This window comes from Haemaphysalis longicornis, unplaced genomic scaffold (assembly GCF_048455015.1).
Source record: "Haemaphysalis longicornis isolate Haplotype H1 unplaced genomic scaffold, Haemaphysalis longicornis Haplotype H1 scaffold_1, whole genome shotgun sequence".
In the NCBI taxonomy this organism is placed as follows: domain Eukaryota; kingdom Metazoa; phylum Arthropoda; class Arachnida; order Ixodida; family Ixodidae; genus Haemaphysalis; species Haemaphysalis longicornis.
Genome location: NW_027526203.1, coordinates 439,892,679 through 439,915,570, shown reverse-complemented (window position 1 = coordinate 439,915,570; position 22,892 = coordinate 439,892,679). Strand labels below are relative to the sequence as shown.

The following is a 22,892-nucleotide window of genomic DNA, read 5'->3' as shown; positions in this document are numbered from 1 at the left end:
GCAATGATAACTCTTCCCCTCACCAGAACTGCTTGGAAAAGCGTCCATGCGTGAGCAAATTAAATGGTGACGCTTCCCTCCCCAATTAGTGCATGGAAAAGCTGTTCAAAAGCAGAAACCTTCGTTACGCATAAATGAAGTGATGACTCATGAATGTGCAATATAAAGGTAGGGATTCAAATCTGAGGAGCAGAGGGTTTTTGTAAGGAGAATTTTAGTTTCTGTGGTGGGCTATTTTTTATGAATGGTGAATTCAGGTAAATGTTTGTTTGAAAAAAGAATGCCGCGAGAGGTTTAACACAAGTTAAGGGGCCTAGTCTTCAAAGACTTTGTTTTATCGGATCACAAGTGGAAATGAGGGTGTGGGATCACATGCGGTGGGCAGATCCACATTTGGTCGCGAAATGTAAAAGTTGCATGCATAGATCCACTATAAACTGGTGCAGGCATGTTGACGCACCAGGTACTGGCGTGAGGATGCCAGCAGAGAGGTGGCAGAAGTGGAATGGGGCCTTGTGTGGGAGGCATCCAATTGGGTCACGTTTTAGTGCGCAGTATTTAGATTTGGAAGCATGCATGCCATTCAAACTGTTGCGCGCCTACAACTACCCATCCTTTTTTTATCTTTCAGGAAAGCGTTGATCCCTCTGATGTTGTAGATAAAGAGCTGGACTTTGACGAAGACAAGCGCAACCCTCAGTATATCCCCAAAAAGGGTGCATTTTACCAGCACGATGATCGGATGGTAGGTGATGAAGAGGTGTCAGAAGTTCAGGAAGAAAAGAAGGAAGATGACAAGTGAGTTGCATGTTGAAGCATTTCATTGCTGTATTTTTCTTTTTTGATGTGGTGAGGGTAAAGGTTCAGTCAAACACTGTTAATGCGTAGTCGGCCAAGAACAACGTATGGGTATGCACTAAACAATGTATAGATTAACTGCTAATGCCAGTTTAGTGGGTACTTCTCGGCCGGAAAGGAACTATGACACGTTGCTCTTAAACACGCACAAACGCAGACAGGCTTTATTTTGCGGGTAGGCAGCAAGAAATCGTCATCTTCACTTGCCGCCGTGGTGGCCTTGTCCAGGTGATGGCATCTTCGAAGTGAGTAAGGCCATGAGCCAGTTTGTCCCCAAGATGCACACACGTAACAAGAAAAAGAAACAAAACACGACACGCCGTAGCATAGACCTTTGAATGCTACACCACCACCATGACCGTGAACACACAGGCGGATTGAAGAGAAAAAAAAAATGCGCTTCTGCACGGTTACTTCTTGAACTGGGTGGGATTATATTCGACGGCGACAGCAAATTTGCACCCCTACCAGCAGCTTTGCGTTACTGGAAGCTAATCTCAAAGGCCATGCTTTTGTGCGCTGCAATTGGCAACAGCTGTATGAGCAAGAAATACGTCATGGTGGCTATGTTTTAACGACTTTCTGGCGACTGTCGTCCGGGTGTCTCAGCTCGAGCATTGGAATGTCTACGCACATGTAGTTTTGCCGATTTTGCGCCTGTGCGTGTAGAACAAGAAAATAGTACGCACTTGATGCGCAATGAGCGACTACGGCTTAATTAAGCACGCAGCCGATACATGGGATTCAACGGGGGCTGGGTGGGAATCTGTGCAACTATGTTTAAACTGCAATTAGAAATTAAGTGGGTACGTATTAACGAGGTTTGACTGTAATAGATTAGTCTGGCTAAATGCATTCATGCAGCGTTAGCATAAGACCGTCTTTTTGTGAAATGCTACGGGCTGAAGATTGTTGGGGAAGGAGAGAAAGCTGGATTTTGTTGTTATACCTCTGGGCATTTTTCATTGAAGCTTAATGTTGTTGTAGTGAGTATGCCTTATGCCTTCTTGACAGGGGCTCTCAAAAGAACAAGAAAAAGCTCTGGCAGGACGACGGACTTTGGGCCCACGACATGTTTAATGCGGATGAGCAAAGTCCGAAGACAAAAGAGGAGCTTGTGGCAACTTACGGCTATGATATTCGGTCAGAAACGATGCCGCCTCGGGCTCGGAGGCGGCGCCGTTATGGCCGTGGCCCCAATAAGTACCAGCGCAACTGGGAAGACGAGGACGCTTACTCTGCCCGGCCGGGCTTTGGACGAGGTGGAGGCACGCGCGGTGGCCACAGGGGTCGGGGCGGCCACGGGGGGAATCCCTCCTTCCGTGACGAGGACTTCCCCGACCTGAATGCCAAGCCACCCAGCTCAGAGGGTGTCGCCAACCGGGACCGGACCGAGATGCACGTGCCAGCCCACAAGCCCTTCAAGGGCCCGGAGCATCGCATTTCGGATGGCCCCCCGCCGCAGCAGGATTGGGACCACTCGGCCAGGAGTTCGGGACAGGGCCGCCGGGGCTGGGGCAAGCGTCCTCAGGCTCCCAGGAGGGCATCGGATGGGTCGCCCAAGCGGCCAGAGAATGAGCCCGTCAAGGAGGTTGCTCCGTTGAGCCAGCGTGGTGGGAGCAAGCCCGCACCGCGGCCTTCGTTGAAGGCGAGTGAACCCCTGCCCCACGGTGCAGCAAGCAAAGTTCGAGCTGGAAAGCATACTCCAACTGAACAAGAGCGAAACGTCAGAGGTGGAGAGCTGTCTGACAAGCCTGTCTCTAAAGGGGACGTTAAGACGGACGTGAAGGAAGGTAGGCAAGAGATTTTGTTGTACATTTTTTTGGGGGGAAAGTCATTCGTACATAGAAAACCTTTTACTTCAAGTGTGAAGTCAACAAGGGATCTACTGTATTGACAGTGCACTGAGTGAAGGGTGTGTTGTCAAGGTATCTTGTGAAGGGAGGGAGTGATGTCTAGCATTGTGGGTTAGTTTTCTTTGGTGTGTGAAAAATGAAATTAGCATAACAAAATTTCTTGAACCATGACAGCATAACTTGCTTTGAAAATTGCTGCTCATTTTGAAGTGGGGATTAGGTGCACCTGTTTTCTTGGGAACCACCATATGAACCAGTACTTATGTTGGATGGGTATGCACCGTTTACTTCAGGCACCCCCCTCCCTACCATAAAAAAGGACCATGGCAAGACAGTGCACTTTATACAGGGTGTTTCAGCTAACATCAGCCAGAATTTAAAAATATGCCTATGCACTGTAAGACGACGCGACGAAGTGCATGTTGCTCACTTTTGTATGTAGTGTGATGCTATTTTTAGTATTTTGCTTAACTCTTTCGGGACCGCCCGAAAAAGTGATGAAAAAGTGAGGTCTCGATACAAATTTTTTATTACATAAAGCAAAGGCACCATCCTACCTTAGCATATACCAAAATGCAGCTAATTATATGTTCTTTGACATACAATACCAAGTTTTACTTCAACACTGACAATAGAACCATGAAAAAATCTTAAAGAACTTTGTAAAAAAAACTACAGAAAAAGATGAAAAAAAGCGTAAATATAAAAATATTAAAAAAGAATAAAATTATTTCAGGATATACAAAATCTAACACAATGCTTTGTTTCTTCATTGCGAAAGTTTGATGCGGCTGGGTGTAACTGGTTTTTTGTTTTGTGCGTAATCTCTTTGGCACTAGGGCCATGGCTACGTCGTCGCCCGGGTACACGCCAGGCTTTCGTCTCGGCGAAAACTTGATCCCTTTCTGAGATGGTGGCAGGAGATCACCACCATAGGTAGTTAACACCCTAGCGAACAAATATAAACCAGCCAGAACATATTTCAAGCGCACATACCTACTCCAGAGACAGTTGAAACCGAAACCAACACCCACCTTTGAGCGCGATTTGATGTTCCAGGCTGATCGACACCTGAATCCTCACTAGAGCTGAAATCCGATCTCTAAAGCCGCATTCCGACTCTTCACTGCCACTCTCATCGTTAAAATCCACAGTAGAAGGCGAAGATATGCGAGACGAGATAAGGTGGATTTCTTATCGCGCTCGCGCGAGTATGACGCCATGTTTGTTTACATTCGAAACCACTGCCCGTCAGAATAAAATATCTGATGCGTTGCCGCCTGGCGATAAAAAAAGAAACTTCACAAAAGAGAAAACTATAGTTTTCAAACTATCTCCTAGATGTCGCTAGGTGTTCCATCGAGCGAAAATTTGTATTCTGCAGGCTCGTGAAACCATCGATCATATGTGATCGATGGCCTATGGAGCGGTCCCGAAAGAGTTAATTAGATAATTAGTCAAGATAACTTACCCGCCCGCGGTGGCTCAGTGGCTAAGGCGTTGTGCTGCTGAGCACGAGGTCGCGGGTTCGATTCCCGGCCGCAGCGGCCACTTTTCTGATGGAGGCGAAAAGCAAAAACGCTCGTGTGTACGAGATTTCGGCACACGTTAAAAATCCCCAGGTGGTCAAAATTAATCCGTAGCCCTCCACTACAGCGCGCCTCATCGCCTGCGTTGCATCGGCGCGTTAAACCCTACAATCAAATCAATAGTCAAGATAACTTAGCCAATTTCTGAAGCAATGAAGCTAGAAAAAAATTCCAATTAAAAAGTTGCAGAGTGGTTGTTAAAACTGATTGATTGTAGGGTTTAACATGCCGACGCAATGCAGGCGATGAGGCGCGCCGTAGTGGAGGGCTCCGGATTAATTTTGACCACCTGGGGATCTTTAACGTACGTTGAAATCTCGTACACAGGCGTTTTTGCTTTTCGTCTCCATCAGAAAAGCGGCCGCCGCGGCCGGGAATCGAACCCGCATCCTCGTGCTCGGCAGCCTTAGCCACTGAGCCACTGCGGCGGGTGGTTGTTAAATCTTCCGAACAAACAGTTTTTGTCTATCTATTGAGCATTAGTGTTTTTCAGCTTACTGAAGATGTTCGCAAAATACAAAAACACACCACGTGACGTGCCCGCTTGACCGTCGTGATTGCAGTGCTCCAAAGCTTTCCGAGCACAATCATAAACGCGCAGCTGCTTCAAAAGCGACAGGGCAGTGACGCAAGCGTTTGGCTGGGCCATTTGCGCCATCAATGTGCTTCCCTTGTTACAGTTCGTTACTATACTCGGGGACAACTTTCTGTGGCAATGGAGCGAAAGCTACGGAGGGAGGCGGAGGGGGAAACTAACTGCTCTGTGTTACTACGCGAAGTAGTTCCCAATAAACTGGTTTTGGTTTCAGTTTCGGCGTGACCGATACGCATTTGATACAGTTCATTTCTTCGCATAAGCTCCATAGTTGAATGCGCTGAACCACGATCACCAAGCATGCAGGCATATTGGCGTCTCCTTCCACACGCTTCATTTGTTTGTAAACAGGCCAACGTTTTGACTGGACACAGCCCGAGCGTCCGTGAAGTGGAGAACTCAGACCGACTGTGGACTCTGTATCGTTCAGAAAAGAAGTGAATTTTGTAAGCGCTGCAGTTTTGACTGAATGCACCGATCTGTAAACTCTTCTACTGGGCAGCAGCACCGGCATGTGCGGTGTACTTACCTAGCGCGGTCGCGGTATACCGAAAGAGCAGCATGCACACATGCTTACGCACACGCTCGCTTATGCCGGGAAACTGGCTAACCGAACGGATTGCGAAAACAGCGGAGAGTCCCGGTTGCATCAGTCTCACTTGGGCGTACACTTTGCAAACCACTCGCTTCGTTTGTTTAGGCAGCGAAGCTTTACAAACCCTATGCGGAGAATGAAGTGGCGAGCTGCCGAAAGCAGTCAAGAACGCCGTGTTTTTTTTGTTTTTTTTTTTTCGGGAGGGAACCATTGCGACGCCAAAAATATCCGAAAATGTAAAAAAATGCTCTGTTTCATTTACTCTGGCTCGCAATTTAGTAGCATTATCACTGCAAGTCTAAAACTTCAGAACTAAATATTCTTGAATTGCTGAGGTTACCGCCAGCCAATTATTTTTGTTGAACTACTTCCAGGTGCGCAGTGAAATGGCGTGGTCCGGCTCCGTAGCCTTGACTGCATTGCCACAGAAAGTTGTCCCCGAGTATAGCAATAAGCAGACGCAGGCAACGCTTGCGTCGCTGCCCTGTTGCCTTTAAAGGTGGACTCATTCTTATGGCACTTGTCAATTCGTGACCTACGGGCTTATAAAAAGCATCGTGTACCAATACAAAAAAGGTTTACAAATCCATAGAAATGTTCCTACCAGCCTAGTTTGCTTGCTTTGGAAATCTATCACTTCACTGAAATAATAATAAAAAAATAAACGCAAGAAACATTTTGGTTCATCCAGTTTTCACTAGATGGTGCTACCATTCTAGCAAGCAAGAGTTTTTTTTTTAGTTCAATACAGAAGTGACATCTCTAAAATAAGCAAACTAGGCCGTGGTGAACATTCGTATGTATTTGTAAAACTTCTTGTATTCGTGCTTGATTGTTTTTAAGCCCGTGGGTCATAAAGTAGCAAGTCCCATAGGAATGTCAACAGGTGGGTCCCCCTTAAGCAGCAGCGTGCCTATGATTGTTTGTGCGGGGAACGTTTGGGAGCACTGCAATTACAACACGCGAGCGGGCATGTCACGTGGTGTTTGTATTTTGCGGGCATCATGAATAAGCTGAAAAACACCAATACTCAATGAACAGAACGACAGAAACTGTTCATTCAGGCGTTTTGCGAACCACTCTGCAACTTTCTAATTGGAATTTTTTTCCTAGCTTCCTTGCTTCAGAAGTTGGCTAAACAATTTCGACTAATTATCTAATCAAGCAAAATAAAAAATACATGACACACTACATACAAAAGTGAGCAACATGCGATTGTCGTCTTAGTCAATCGGCATATTTTGAAACTCTGGCAAAAGTTAGCTGAAACACCCTGTATACTCATTGATATTTGCCGTTTTGCCCGAGGTGATCACCTTGCTGTGGGTGGCTTCTGCCAGCAGGAGAGGTAACAGGCACAGCTTCATCAAAAGTTTGCAGCCGTATTTTCCAATGTAGGTGCACTGTGCACCACATCCCACCGAATGATTTGTTTTCAGGGGACACTAAACAGCCTCCCTTTAGTACTGCAGGTGCTTGTCCACAACGCCAAACTTATGCTGAACTGGGGAGTTTGTTGCTGGGCTAGTTGGTGCATATTAAGTTTAGAAGAAACCAGCTGAACATATAAACAGAGGACTAAGGGTTAACAAAAGTGACAGGGACACTGCTGCATGTTAACACTTAGTCCTTTTGATGTTAACACTTAATCCTTTGTTTCCATGTTCAGCTGGTTTCTTCTAAACTTATTATGCTGAACTGCCATGTTCCTTTTTTTTTTTTTTCCGCCTTCTGGTGAGCTAGCACTGGGTTCTCCCACTCGTTATGGTAGAGGCAGCAGCAAAAACAGCATAAATGTGAGCAAAAAATGATGATGAAATGCCTTTTCCTGACTGCAGTTCATAGGCATATCGGCATACCAAATTGCTATAGGTGTCTTCGATTTTGCGGCACTCGCTGCACTCATTCAGGTAGTGCAGCACTCGCCTCTGATTTTCTAGTGCAGCGCGCGGTGCCTGAACTTTTCTATTCAATTACCGACGGTGCAGAGAGTCCAGGATGAGTTCACGGCTTTGCCTGCACCTCCCAGGGAGGAGGTGCAGAAGCAGACGACAAAAGTGCAGGACTGGTTCTGCACTGGCGGCGCCTGCACTGAACTGGCTGAACTCATTCTGAACTCATGCAGAATGTGCAGGCCAAATTGAAGAGACCTAATATTTATTGATGCCTGCACTTACCTTGTTGCCAGGCTACAATTTGCGTTTTGCCTCTGACCACTCTATAAGACAAGAAAAAATATATTTTTACCTATATACTTGTTCATGTGATAATCTTCGTGGAAGCGCATGTGGTAGCGCATGACTAGTGTGCAGAATCGCCTCATGTTTTCGCAATTTCAGTGTGACCCAACTTATTACTAAAGTGAGAAATTACTCGCACACATTTACTGTTCAGCTTCCGACCTGCGTCTTTGATATGTTGTAGCACTGTCTCCAGTATCTTTAGCTGCTTCTCAGCCGATTCACCAAAAAATTGTCGCTGTCAGTGTAAAAGAGGACACCAGCACAATTGTGAAGAATGAGAGACATCATACTCTGGAAAGCTGCAGTTGCTGACGCTAGCCCCAAAGCAAACGCGTACAACCCTTCAAGGGCGTACAGCCCTTTATGTGTAATGAAAGCTGTCAAGTCCCTACTCTCAGGATCCAGGAGAACTCGGGGATAGGCAGAAGCTAAGTAAGGTTCGAAAAGTGCATTGTCCCCACCAAAGCATGAAGCAGCTCATCCATGTGTGGCAGCGGAAAGTTGTCCGGAACAATAGCCTTGTTAGGTTCGCGTAAGTCTATACAAAGCCTAATACTGCCATCTTGCTTTTCAATGACTAATAGGAGACACCCATTCTGATGCATTGATACGTTCAGTGATGTCCCAGCATTCTAAGCGTTGCAGTTCTTACACGTGTGGTCGTAACGTAAGAAGAAGGCGGCGAAGTTTTGATGCTACCGGCTGAATCCCCGCACATGTCCTAATCCCGTGAACAAAGCCTTTTGCAAGACCCAGCTCCTTTGTGAAGAGGGAGCCAAACGTTTGCTGAAGTGGTGGTGGCAGCTGCGTGAACGGCTTGATCGGACATGTAACAGCTACTTCGGCATTCCATACTGCACTGGTTTGAAAGCACTGGAGTTGAGAACCTTCAATGTGCAACTTCAATGCCTTAATACCATACAAGCCTATGAGAGAACAGCCCTGTTTGACGACATAAAACAACAGCAGTGCGCTGTGATTCTCGAAGAAAACTTCATAAACAAAAGGAGCCTTGAACCAATATGGTCGTTTGGAATAATTCAGAAGTGTTAGACGAGGAACATGACATATCAGGAAAATGCTAGTCAAACACCTTCCCTGAAATAATGGAAACAGAAAAGGCAGAATTGACTAACAGATTCAAAGTGATTTGCCCGACTTAATGTGAAAGCCCCAGATGAAAGAGGCTGTTTAACCACAAGAACCTATACAGTTTCCATCTGCGATGGGCTAGCAACTGAAACTTCGTGAACTGTTTGCGACTGTTTCTGGTTGCAGACTTTTTGAAAATGCGCAATGCGGTCGCACAAGAAGCATTTCTTTCCTTTAGCTGGGCAGCGTTGCCATGAAGCGCGATGCTGTCTAGAACCACATCTGAAGCAATGGTGTGGAGTTTGCGTGTTGCTGCAAATTGGATGGACGGCGCTCGAATTCGGGGCGGTTCCCATGCGTCAGTGCCTTGCCACGTTGACTGAGAGCACTGTGCAAGCGCACGGCCATGAATGCGATGGCGGCAACAATGAACTGTCTTCTGTGCAAGATTGCGCAGATACTGGCTGCGCAGAAACAGAAAATTCTTTCATTTCCGTGGCCGCTTGTTCAATTTGAATAGCGAGAGCAACTGCCTTGTCAAACGACAGCGAAGGCCTTTCTAACAGAAGGCATTCCCGAATACGATGCGAGGACACGCCATCAACAAACTGGTCACATGACTCTTCTGGCGATTTTAAACGAGCAGATCGTGGCGAGCTCTGTAAGGGTAATCTTGAACTTTTGAATAGACTCTCCTGGGGACTGCATCCGGCGGTGAAATGGGGGCGCTTGACGACCAGGTTGCAGGTGGTATCAAAGTGCTTGGCCTATGTCGCTACTGTGGAGGCATACACGTCTGGCGTAGCTACGAACCCTTTCTTCTCCCCTGTCTTCCCTGCCACCTGTGAAACAGACAGGGTGGAGAAAATATGTTGACCTTCGGGTCCCAAAAATTGCAGAAGAGCCTTGCGCCACTCTGGGGAGAACTTCGAAGTGCCAGATTCTGGCAGCTATACCTCGAACGTGTCGAGCCGTCGGGACCATGGCTGCACAGGGCAACCTGTGTTGTTGGTAGGAACAGATACGGTGGAGCGATGCCGGCAAAAGCCATCGGGTGGGAGTTTCTGGTTATCTCCTGGGAATTGCATCAAAATGCGCTTCTAAAACCTCGTTGCCATTGTGTGATGGAGTGATGTGACCCTCACCAGCCGTGTGTGGCATACTGCTCTTTAATAGACTTCGGAACAATCTGTACAACACAAGGACACAGTGTTGCCAACCTAAGCACAAACTGAAACGGCACACCTATGGGCAGGATACAACACCTTGTATGTTTATTGCAAGGGGTGTGTACTGACATCACGTGGGTTTTATTTTTAATTTTGGCGCTGCAGATGTTTGTGCACGTGTGAAAAATTCTAACATGGAGGAAGATATAAATTCTAGCAATTTCACTTGTACCAGTGGAGTGTATGTAAGCCGTCATAGTTACAGCCTTCTAGTCAACAGATTTCTATTAACTGCAAGTTGCAAGTTAGCACTTCGTCCTCGTACATTCTTTGTCCTTCGTCTTTTTTGCTCTATACACCTGTTAATAATGATCGACCAACTAGCCCAACAACGTACTTTACTGTACTTTACAACAGATTTCTAGATTTTGTTTTAAGTAAAACCAATTTCATTTATTTCAAAACTTTTTCTGCCTTGCACCTCCTTTCCTACGGCAAGCAGGAATTCAATGAAGTTGGAGCTTTCCCTTGAGGCAAAGCCAGTGGGTTGATAAACTTCATGTATTGTTCTTCACTTCTTTTAGGCCTGGTTTACCAGTTCTTCACGGTTTATGTGGGGTCAGGAAATCCTGGTATTAATATTTGGTGCGGTTTCTTTCTGTTCAGGGGGTAATGGAGCAGATTCAAAAAGCACCGCTGTGGTCGCCCCCAGAACGGGGCCACTGGGCAGCACCGAGACAACGGCCAAGCCCAAGCGCTACTCGTCACTGCGTCAGCGGCCCATGGCAGAGGTAGGTCCCAACTTTCGGAAATTAGATTGGCTGTGTTTCAAGCGCCATGACGCCGCTGAGTCCCACAGGCGCTGTATACGCCACCTGGCTGGCATACACGTGAAGTGATTCTATGTGCAAAAACTTTTCATGCTTTCATCGTTGTCCATTTTTTGCAAATTGCATGTCAAACCTACAAATTCAGCTAAGCTACTGTCATAGCCTGCAACGTTGATCGGGATTAAGAATAGCAGCCTTCGCTTACGCATGGGTTAGAACAGCTGTGCAGAGGTAGTCAGCAAAAGGGCAAGGATAGGGGGAAAGCGCATGCGGTGTTGCCCTCCTATGTTGGCGGCAAAGCAAAAAAAAAAAGGGGTTGGGGGGGACTGCTTATTTCCAGTCATGCCTGCTGCTCCCGGCGGAGCAAAGACGCGCACTCCAAGAGGTGCACTCGTGTGGGTTACCGAAGTTACTCGCACCAGCTATGTTTCCCCATCAGTCATCATTGTCGGGGAAATATTGTCCTTATGGGTCAATTTTTGTGGAGGTCAAGAAGAGACTTCGCTGTATTGAAATTACAGCAACAGTTACTCTATTATAGCGAGATAAAAATACTGTAAAACCTCGTTACAAGACACTCAAGGGACCCAGGAAACATGTCTCTTGTAACCAAGGTCACTTATAACAAACAATCCTAAACACACTGTGGAATTGGAAATTACCACTTTGTTATACATCGGCATCAAAGCGTATCTAGATAGGTTGACAAGAAAACGCTTACTGTGGCTTAAAGACGTCATTCATATAGTAGTTTTAGGGACTGCAGAGTTTATGAGCTTCTTTCCCAATCTTTTAGGTAAGCCACCACTTTGCAAGCCTTCCTGTTCTCACAATACCATTAAAGTGCTCTTAGTCGTTTATCAGCCTCAACTGCTGACGCTTTCTGCCCTGCAAGATCCTTGTCATCCTTCTCTGGTTCATCCTCTAGGGAACCAGTTACGTGTACCAGGATCACATGATCATTAAGCTCCTCGGGGCATATAAGGTCCACATTCGCAGACGCAAACTCCTCAAAGGGTTCTGGAACCTTTGCAGTCTCGTGGATGCAGGCTCAAGCTTATCTTCAGGGCAGTTTTCCACAAGGTCTTTCATATAAGGCCCCTTTTCCATGTCTCTTCTATATAGTGAGGGCTTTACTCTAGGGGCCCAAAAAAGTTGCCCTTAGTAACAGATGGTCTCTTGTAACCATGTCTCTTCTCTTCTATGCAATGTTCCTAATGTTGTGAATATAGGGAAACCAACCAAACCATTTTCAAATGTCTATTATAAGCAAGTGTCGCTTGTAACAGTGTCTCTTGTAATGGAGTTTTACTGTACATACATGGTTTCTTCCAGTAGACGTTAGGTTGCTTACTCTTTGTAGCCTCGTTGGATCAAAGTCTTGCTGCATTAGATATAAAGCTGTTAGTGCACTGTGGGCCTGTTGGTGGTTGTTTTCCAGTACATGTAGGTTAGGAGTTTATATGCTCAATATAGGCCAATCGCTGTCCTATCTCAAGCAAGGGCAGGCACCCTTTGGTATGCTAGCATCGATATTCATGCTGATGACACAAGTGTAGGCTTGTTCAGCCCATTGTGGGGCTTTTGGTTTTGTTTCCATCATCGTTGCACAATGGAGAAGGCTTAGAATGGAAACTGATAATAGCATACATTGTACCAAGAGGGCTTGTTAGCTCTCCCGTTTCGTAGGGTGGTATTTTTGCCTATAGTTGGTGACAGCTTAACTCTGCAGCGGCTTTTCAAGATCAAAGGGATTTTGTGTTCATCCGCAACCAATGGCGTCTCGCCGTTTGTGTGACGCCTGCGACGTACGTTTGAAAGGAGAACTACTTCCAATATGGCCGCGCTCGCTTCCCCACCGCTGCTGCGCTGTCGAGCGACAACGAGGTTGCCGAGAACCAACAGCTCTGTAGGCGATTTGTGTTACGAATGTGCTGTAGTGCATCAAGGAGCCGCTTATCGTCACCTGTCCCGTGTGTGTCTTGCCGCGTCGTGGTTTTTACGTACGTGAGGAAATCGTGGCAGCACTGGTGGGCTGTTTTACGTACTCGGAACGTCGTCAACGAACTCGATCTAAGAACGGCAAAGCGTCGAAGCTGCATCTGTTGCTGGTGTGATTGTGGAAATTGTGTCGGTGTAACGCAACCTTTGTGAAGAAATAATGCGATTTGCTTTCATATACGGCAGTAGCGGTGACAAGTTGCAAGCGTTTTCGTTTGTTGCTGTGAGCGTAGGCTGCGCCCGATGTTGAGCGCAGGCCTACGTGGTGTCCGTCCGGCCCGACGCGGATCGTGCAAACGTGTGCGGCGTGTTTTTTGGCCGGATACGGCCGCTCGTACAGCCGAACACGTTATTAAGACGACTGCCAAATCTTACAATGTAAGGTATCTTTCCTTGCCGATTCGCGCATTGCTTTAGCCTGCCGGGGTACGAACGGAGCAGCGGTGTGGCGTTTTTTTCCCCCTGGCGTAAACAGGTATGATTAAACCATTATTGCAGAGACTCGCGAAGAAGTAAACGTTCGTGCACAATTATCCGAGACTGGGTTGGGTAGCTTTAAGAAAATCGGTATGAACCTGCCTTCTTGCGAGACGGGTGCCTATGGCGTTCTGTTTGTGCCAATGGGCATGTTATCGAACATACAAAAGTATGAACGAGTGCGAGTATTGTTGAGATAATCAAATGTGGTAGCGTTTCGTTTCTTGACTCATTGGTTGGTCGTAATCATCAGTAGCATTTTTGAAACGTATAAGATGGCTAAATAAACATCGAAACTGCATGATTGCTTGATTTTGAACCACGTCGTTGAAGGAAGCCGGAAATGTGTGGTCCCGCAACATGACCACGTAGTTTTTTATACATTGCCAAAAATACACACGCCCGCAGCTTTTTATTATGCCTGCTAAGCTTATGGTGCGCACGCTTCCATCGCTACAATAAGTGGTATCAGAGAAACTGACTATGCATGTACTGAGGCTGCGTATTTCGTGTGCAGTGTGGAATTTCTCATTAAGTGTCATGAGCTGTTAAAGTTGTTTTGAAATAGCTGAATTCGTTTAGTAGGAATGAACCAATAGTTTATCTTCCCTTTATTTTCATGCAGTTTGTGTGATGGGCTTTATGAGTTATAAAAATTTGTCTATTGCAGCTGTGTTTCATAGTGATGGCTGTAGTTTAATTATTGCATTTTGGTGCTTGTGCAGTTTAAATTTCAACAAAGGGGTTACGTGTATTGGCAGACATTCAGATTTCCAGTGTCTCTGTCATGATAGACTGTTATTATACAGAGTGGAGGACATGTTTGAGCGTCTTATCATGGAGCATACTTTATATTAGATTCAACACCGCTTCCCACTTTTAGATGTTTTTATTGTTCCAGCAACTGTGGAGAGCCTTCAAACAGTGACTGAAGGTGGTTCAGGTTGAAGAGCTGCAGTAATAATTGCTAATACTTGTCTATCAGGTAGAAAAGAGGTATACGTCACCCCTTCAGAATGCTATGTTCATACTTTTCAAGCATGCACTGTTGATTCTGGTTATACAGCTGCAAGAATAATAGAAAGCAGTGATGTGGCATATCAAAATTGTTCAACTTCAGGCCTCCAGAGTGTCATGTCGCTGCTTTCCGTGCGCACTGTTGCTTCCAGCTGATTCAGACGCAATAAAAATTGGAAAAACTTACTCAGCAGGTCGCAACGATTTTACGTCACTTCTTCAAGATGCTATGTAACTCCTTTACAAGGTTGAACTGTTCCTTCTGACTAGAAAGCTATGGTAAGAAGTGAAAGCTCTAATAAAATACGTTGGAACGTGTTTATGCCAGGCCTTCAAGCTGTGATGTCGCTGCTTTTTATGCACACATTGTAGCTTCTAGCCAAGAAGTTGTGGTGAGGGTTGAAGACACTTACATAGTACGTTAGAATAAATTCATGGCACACTTTCAGGCTATGAAATCGCTGCTTCTCTCGCACACACATTGTAGTTTATGGCCATGAAGTTGTGGTGAGAGTTGAAGATGCTTATGTAGTACGTTAGAATGAATTCATGCCACACCTTCACGCTGTGAAGTCACTGCTTTTCACGTACACACTGTTGCTTTTGGCTTTAAAGCTGCTTTAGGCATTGAAAACACTGGTGCAGCAAATCAAAATGGATCCAATGTCAGGCTTTCAGGGTGCCACTTTGCTGCTGCTGGCTGGAAAGTGTGGTAAGAATAGAAAATGCTTGTGCAGTAGCCCATGACACGTTGACAAGGGGCAGTGAGAATTAAATATTTCTTCTCCCTGTTCCAGTTTGGTGCTCTGATTGGTTGCAGAAGTGGATAAAATAGAAATGCTTGCATGGAGATGTCGGCACATTTTTAAATAATTCACTTAGATCTCACGTTCATACTCATATCATTGGGCCTGTTGAGTGTGGTTGTCTAAATAGGTGCAGTAAGAATGAGTGCACTTGTATAGCTGTTCGTTCAGGTTTCGTATGGGGCAGTCAGTGTTCGAGATCACTGTTTGGTGTACATAGGGGAAGATTATTGGCTTCGGGAAGATTATCAGAAATTTAAATGCTTCCACAAAAGCTTGACATGACATGGCTGCAAAGCAACTACATGTTGAACCGAATATTTTCTTTATGTATGCTATTTCAAAAGCCTCATCAACAATAAAAATATCTTCACGGTAGGCTGCTGCACATCAGTGTAAAGCCATGCAATGAAAGTTGAATGTAGCACAACTTGGAAACGAACTTCGGACGGATGCATTTGTAGGTCACTATTCGTTTTTTTTCCATAAAAGCTCGCAACAGTACTTTTTTTAGGCGGCTGCTAGTGCTTAAAGGGCCCCTGAGATGGGGGTTTTTGGGGGGTCGATGGTATCGGAGCGCAACGGCTATTTCTTGAACTAATCGTGACGTGTTTGTGCGCTCTTGATTTAGTCAATTTTTTACGAGCGTAAAAACATCAGAAAGCTACAAAAAACATCTTTTGTGTGTGGGTGCTTTTACACAGTCACACATATTTGTTTTATACCGGAGTGTAAAGCACTTACACACCGGGCCAAACCGGGCTTGACGCTCCTCCGTTCTCGGCGGAAGGATACAGTGAGCGCAGGAGCAACGACGCTTGCAGCCAGCGTGATCGCTCAGCGCTCCGTGTCTCAGTTTTCTTTGCATTTGCTTTCTTGGACGCTGTACCCGAAAGGATTCTTTGCACCATCTGTGTTTCGAGCGTAGCCTCGACGTTGTTTCAGAGGTGGTAACGAACGGCGCGCCAAGGGAGCGCCGCGCCGACGACGAAGGAGGAGCTCCGCACGCAGCGCTTGGACGACGCCGGGCACTGCTCGTGATCACGAGGCGCACGCTCAAGTGCGCTCACGCGGGCTGAATAAATCAGTTCAAGCCCAAACGCTGTCGCAGCTGATTCTCTGCGGCGGTCGCGACAAGGGCAAGAGCATGCTCATCCCGTAACGACAACTGCCAAAGAGTTTCATTTCATTGCTTCCCATCAAGTCATGATCGCAGGAAAGTGTGGTTTGCTGCACCGGCCTTCTGAATGAACCTGTTGCCTAGTGTCCTTAGCGCGCTTTACCGTTTACCGTGTTAAATGAAGCAAGAGTAGCCGTTTGCCGCTGAAAACGAAAGGATTGCACTCTGCGGTTTCTGCATTCCGGCTTACCGGCTCTGCCGAGTAGCGACATCTGGCGAATTTGTCGCAAAGTAAATGACACAAACGTTTGTTGCCCAGAACTGTTCGCTTACGCTTGAAATGGCTTGAATCTTAGACGTCTTAGATTGAACTCTCACAATACAATATTTTTTTTTAAAAGAGCCGTATACTTCTACTGTAGAGCTTAAAAAATCGAAAACATGACGTTGACGCCGCCATCTAGTGGGAAGAATTAGGACCAAGTATTGCATTAACCAGAATTCACGCCACCGCTAAATATTTCGATATAAAATGAGTAAGATATATTGTAATGATTCCGCAGTTACCTATATTACCTTGCCCAAGACGATTTTGAAAGCATAAAAGAGCTATGCTAGTTCATAAAGGCATCTGAACCATTGGAAGCGTGGGAAGCTGGAGTAGGGGCGGAAATTTTGCTCGCTCATTCTAAAAAAAATTGTCATTTATCGTGCTCCTGATCATCATTTAGCAAGAATGTAGTAAGCAACATCAACTAAAATTGCTTGCATGAAGCGCAGAGCACAGCGCATTTGCTGTGCCGTAAAGTTCCGGAAGAACGCCCACCCAAATTTAAGTACATGTGATATCAAGTGAAAAATACGAGATTGGCGAAATTTCGGGTCAAGCGCGGAAAGGACGAATAAGTGACCGCATCTACACATGAAGAGATGATTCGGGTTTGTTTTGTTCACTCATCGGCGCTAAAGCCATGGATTTTACGGGGTGGGCGCGCGTCTTTCAGTAAATTGAATATTTCACCCGTAAAAGGGGGTGGGCGATGTTTCGGGGGAGGGCGTTCACTCGGAACTTTCCGGTAATCTAATCAAAACGCGAGCGTACATTTCGCCGGCGCAGGGGGCTCGCTACTACAGTCGGTAGAAATTCTAGCCTCTGTATCGCTATGTAGCGACGGTAAAAATAAGTTACCGTTCACGAAAACTCTCGCGCATGCAAGGTCGACTTCCGCAATCACCAGTATCTCCTGCTCAAAGTCCGTAAAGACTGAAAACGTAGCTTAAAAAAAAAAAAAAAAAAGGACGTCGTCGTCTCATGTGCGACCCACTCGCTGAAGTAACCATGGTAACGACGACGCTCTAAACCAAACCGCCGCCGTCAAAAACCGCGGACATTCCGGCGGCCAACCATGAAATGAGTGCTTCGCCTCGGACGAGGTCGGACTATGTCGTCATCGCAAGCCGCCGAGCCAACAAATAGTTCTGTCTCGTCGGGGTAATAACTTTTGTTAGCGTGAGCGAATATGCTTACTATTTTTGGACTTGTTTCTACAAGAACTATAGAGTAGATTTCTGACACAAACAAAAACACTTTGAAATCCATCTCAGGCCCCCTTTAAGGGTGTTTTTCTATCAATTTTCACCGTCAGTTGGGGTTCTCTGCGTTATCATTCCACTGTAAACTGCGCGGTGGTGATATGACACTAAAGAAACGCCGGCAGCTGTTTTATTACATCGCCGGGAAACACCTCGGAAATGGTCGCCTGGATTGAAAGCATGACACTGTATACTGTCAGTCTAACCAACTGACGTAGAGCGTCTTGCCACTCGCGAGTCTCGTGAAGTAGAAATGCTTAGTCTTGTAACGTTTCACATCCCGCAGTTCTCGGCTCGCGCCATACGGTGTTGTCGTCTCGTTTAAGCGGAATAAAAAAACGCTTGTTTCTTCGCACCTACAGCTGATTTCGCAAGGCAGGACACCTTATGCGGCATCGCGACCTCCACAGTTGCGTGCGTCGCCGCGATAGGTGTTTGCAGTGCGTCACTACGTTCGAAACAGTCGCATAGAACAATGCGTGGCCCGTTGATATCGCGGCCGATTTCTGAAAGACACCGATGAATTTTCGCCGCTGGTTTCCTTTTCACCCTGGGCTTACACAGTCCGTGCACTGCATCCAGCCATTGCGGCGACGAACCGCCCCGTTCTTCCACCGTGCGTTTACGACGCTTGATTTAGCGGTGACGATGGCTGTGGAATATATTGTACCGACTACATTTCTTGACAATGATTGCACACGCGAAGTGAAGAAATAGTCGAACTGCGACGAGCCCGACAAAATATAACGACGACCATTAATTATGTTGATTATGTTTCTCCAAGCAGACGACGGCTAAGCGACGTGCAGCGGTCGAAATTCGAACTATTCAGACCCAAAAAATCGTGTGCGCGTTGTTTATATGTTTATTTCTGTTGTCTAACAGTAAAACAATCACAGATAGCTTTGATTTAAGCATAAAATGCACAGGAAATAGTTTCTATCAAGAATAACCTTTGTTTTAGTGAATAATTTTTTCTTCTCCTGAGCCAGTTTTCAATGAAGATGACTTTTTCTTTTTTCTGTGAAAATCATTCATTCTTCGGAATGAAACATATATAAACGACATCATAATCAGATGGTTATACTGTCAGCCGCTCATATTAGTAATCATGGGTATAAACAGCTGCAATATAACGAACTATTTTTTCTAACGGCGGAGAGTCAGCTAGCGGCCAAACAACGCTTGTGGGCGGAGCTGCATTCTTACCCTGTCATCAACTATAGTGCACGTGTGTTGTGTAAATCAGTAGTAGTTTTTAATTCCTATGTGCTCCGTATATCTGTTATGAGCATAGTTTGTATCCACACGAGTGCATCATTTTCTTGTGTGTTGCTCTACATTTATACCCTGCTCTGGGAACACACAAGCAACCAGTGTGCTTGTGTGTGTGTGCTGGAGTGACTTGCTTTTTTTTTTTTTGCTTTGATGAGCAGTGGCAAAATTCTTGTACCTCTATGTGTGAGTAAGCTGAGAGTTCCTTTGTGTTGACCAGCTAAAATGGTGTGCAGCCACAAAACTTGAATATAGGTTGCTATCTACTCTTCAGTGGTACAGTAAAATCTGGTTACAAGAGACACTGTTACAAGAGACACTTGGTTATGAGAGACATTTGAATGAAAGCGGTTTGGTTGGTTTTCCAATGTTCACCATGTTAGTGACATTGCATACAAGAGACCTTGGTTACAAGAGACGTTTTTTGGCTGCCTTGAGTGTCTCTTGTGATGAGGTTTTACTGTATCCCCAATTGCAAAGTGCTGTAGAGTGTGCTTCTGTCCCTTAGGTTGGTTTATTGCCCTACAGAATATTGCATAGATATTGGTTTATCGAAACAGAATTATTTCTGTTAATATGCACAGTTATTTGTGCCCATGCTTTGCTCACGGTCGAGTTTTAAGCGTCTAGACAGCCGAGGGTGATACAACTGTTGGTGATACGGGCACCGTTTGAGCACTCAAAGCAAGTTGGGGGTGGGGCGTGATCCAAAGTGGCGTGCACTTTGGCAGCTCTTTTTTGGGCACCTTTGCAAGTGTGTTGAAGCGGCGTCTGGTGTGCCCAGGCCACCTCGTACACCCAGGAGCCCGGTGTGGTTGCACCCCAGATGGCCAGCACACAGGCGCCCCCACCACCACCAGGTCCCAATCCCCCACAGCCAGCCATCTTGACGCCAGCGCATTTTCAAGGACCCTATTCGCCGTATCCGGAAGGCTACAGTGAGCCCCTCACTTCTACCTTTGTAGTCTCGCCAGTTGCCTCGTATGGGTGGGGAAACTAAACAGCATAGGATGGCTGCTACAAAAAGCAGGCTTTAAATAGTGTGGTGGTTGGCTTTTGTTTAAGTTTTTTCAGTAATTAATGAAGTAAGCTACCAAGTACAGTTTCATATCGTCAAAACCTGCAAGGCTTGCACACAGTGGAGTGCATAACTAATTTTAATTTTGTGTACATGCACCTGAAGAGGTTATTTAGGCGTAGTTGACCTTGTTTACCATTTGCTGAACATGCATTTTAAAGGGTGTAAATACCTACCAGTGTCTTCACTTATTGCAATTCCAGATGACACCAGCTTTTTATTGGGTACGGCAGATAACATTGCTTTCACAAAAAATAAAATAATAAGCTCATTCATTTAATTGCATCACAACATTTTTATACAGTCAAACCTTGATGAATGAACTTCAATGTAATGAAACCCCCGATGTAACGAAACACATAATTTTTTTAAACTCAATTGTATGCACACCATGTATTTCCACCCTCTGTGTAACGAAGTCCCATTTGCCGAAATTCAATGTAAGTGGAAGTGATTTTGGGAGACTCAAGGGGCGAAATGGGGTCTTGATAAAACGTGAACGGCATCCGCCCAATGCCGTGGATGCAGCGAGATACTGAGTCCATGAGTGAGCTCCTTGCCTACAAGCTCCTTTAGCACAAAGCATGCCCCAAGCGGCGAGGATTTGATCGTTATAGGCACCGGACACTGAAGTTTACGCACGACTGCAATCCCGCCTCTCGCCGTCGCTTAGCAACTCTGGGTCGGTGGATGCCGCGACCGGCCATTCAGTGCACGTAAAAACGCACGCTGCGTGTGGTTCGACGTTGTGTGTGGAATTTTTTTAAGAAACATAGTTATAATTGCAAGTTGCAGGGTCCGAAAGGATCAAAACTCTCCAGGAAAGAATTAGTGGCAGTGCTGCTACTGCTGTGTGAAGGACGGCCACAATCGCGAAAGGCAGCCTGCCATTGTTCTGTACAGGTTTGTCAGGCAGCCGGGGAGAATAAGCGTCGCAAGAAATGGATTTTAGCAGTAAGAAAGCCATGGCATTTTTCGTCAGTGGAAGGAGTAAAATTATGAGTACAATGACTGTTTATGCACAGCGGAGACACGAAGGGCCGTAAAACTAAAACATTTGCTTTCAGTGTTCCATACACATTGCACGCTGCGATGAATCGCATGCCGTTGTAGTATTTGCATTAACACAAGGTATTATGGCTTCTGACACTGTTGTTTTATCAGGAGTAACTTTTTTTTAGCGACATTCATGGCACCGAATGGATGCCAAAAGGCGGCACAAGATTATGTTCACAGAACTTCGCGGGTGATGCCAAAAGCAATGTCAAGACGGTCAATACGCATCCTGCTTACTGCCCTACTTTGTTCCCCAAAGTGTACAGAGTTCGGCCACGCATTCCAAGTGAGAGCGTGGCAAGCTATCAGAGGCCAGGTTGCATTCACTCGCTCAGACTTCTTTAATGCGTTTTGCGTACTCTGAATATTGCGCAATAATAACCTCAACTTCAGAGTAAGCAGAGGATGGGGAGGAGGAGGAAATACTTTTTTGGAGAATTCTGAACGGCCTGAACAAACCGTATCACGATTAGCCGCTAAGACGACTCTAACATTACCCACAAGAAAACTAAACGGAATATCTTTGTAAAGACAATCGCAGCTCCGCAGCAGATTTCCAACTGTGTGGAACTGCGTTTACTTTGTCATCAGCTAATAATGTCTGGAATCCGTTGGTAATTAGTGACAACACCAACCGAGCTGAAGAAGGGCAACCGAAAAAGTAACTGTAGTGTGGTTGCGCGAACAGAGGAAACAACACAGACACCCTTCTGTCGTGGAGCGCCGTTGTATACGCTGGGGTCACTTTATTAGGCTGTGATACAAGAAAAAATTAATACTGACCTGAATTGGCGCTGTAAATAAGCTTCCCTTGCTGCGAATGGGACTTCGCAACGATGTCTGTCCCGTCAATTTCTTTCATGGCGTACACGCGCGCGGGAACGTACAATCTAACTTCTTGCGCACGCGAGGATGGCAGTAGTAGTTCAGCCCCGTAATTGTCCGGAAATCGCACAGAAGCACTTGAGACGTGGGAAAAGTATTTGCCAGAACAATTTTCAAGCACGAGACACCTTTCAAAAACAATCGCAGAATCGCAAAAACAAAACCGAGAGGTGCCGAATATATGAAGGTGCGCCCGCCGTCTGGCTCTCACCAACCCAAAGTTAGCTCCAGCTTCCGCGGGGCGGCGCTGGGTGTACTTATTCGTCGCGCCCTCTGAGCAGTGGCTGGTCCCTATAAGCAATGTGTTGAGGAAAATTGTATCATTGTCTTTTTTTAACATAGCTTTTGTCGGAAAATTGAGTTCTGAAAAAACCATTCGTATTATGTGGGATTGTTATAAGTGGATTCCAGTGTGTATCGAACTCGGCAGTACAAGGTGTGTGTGTGCTCCTTGGGCAGGCAGCAGGCTTTCCTGGGTTTTATGGAGGGATAGCAGTGGTGTGGCAAAGGTTTGCAAATTTTCGCGTGCATCTGTGTAGTGCTGAAAGTGCCATTTTTTTGTCGCCCTGTTTAGCAGTGAGAGTAGCTTTCCTAACTGCTCTCGAGTGCAGCCTGTGTCTGCAATTGTTGCCAATGTCTTTTATTTAAAATGCTTCGAAGTACTTTAAGGGTGTTATTTAAGCCAAAGAAGGACATTGAGGCCATGTGGTGTATGGCGTGTGCGAAAGCTGGCCTTTGAAGACTTCAAAAAAATTGC

At 45.9% G+C, this 22,892-nt stretch overlaps 1 protein-coding gene across 4 annotated transcripts in view; it reads left to right on the top strand.

Moving 5' to 3' along the window:
- The window catches only part of LOC144155827 (uncharacterized), a 126,361-nt gene that overhangs the window by 19,072 nt on the left and 84,397 nt on the right, over positions 1 to 22,892 (top strand). For all 4 annotated transcript variants that reach the window (XR_013319650.1, XM_077687499.1, XM_077687498.1 and 1 more), the window contains exons 4-7: positions 632 to 798; positions 1,873 to 2,651; positions 10,664 to 10,788; positions 19,901 to 20,054. Coding sequence is in view for 3 of the 4 variants with exons in the window: in XM_077687499.1 (XP_077543625.1) it covers positions 632 to 798; positions 1,873 to 2,651; positions 10,664 to 10,788; positions 19,901 to 20,054 (1,225 nt within the window). In the remaining variant the exon portion in view is untranslated. The remainder of the gene's footprint in view (positions 1 to 631; positions 799 to 1,872; positions 2,652 to 10,663; positions 10,789 to 19,900; positions 20,055 to 22,892) is intronic.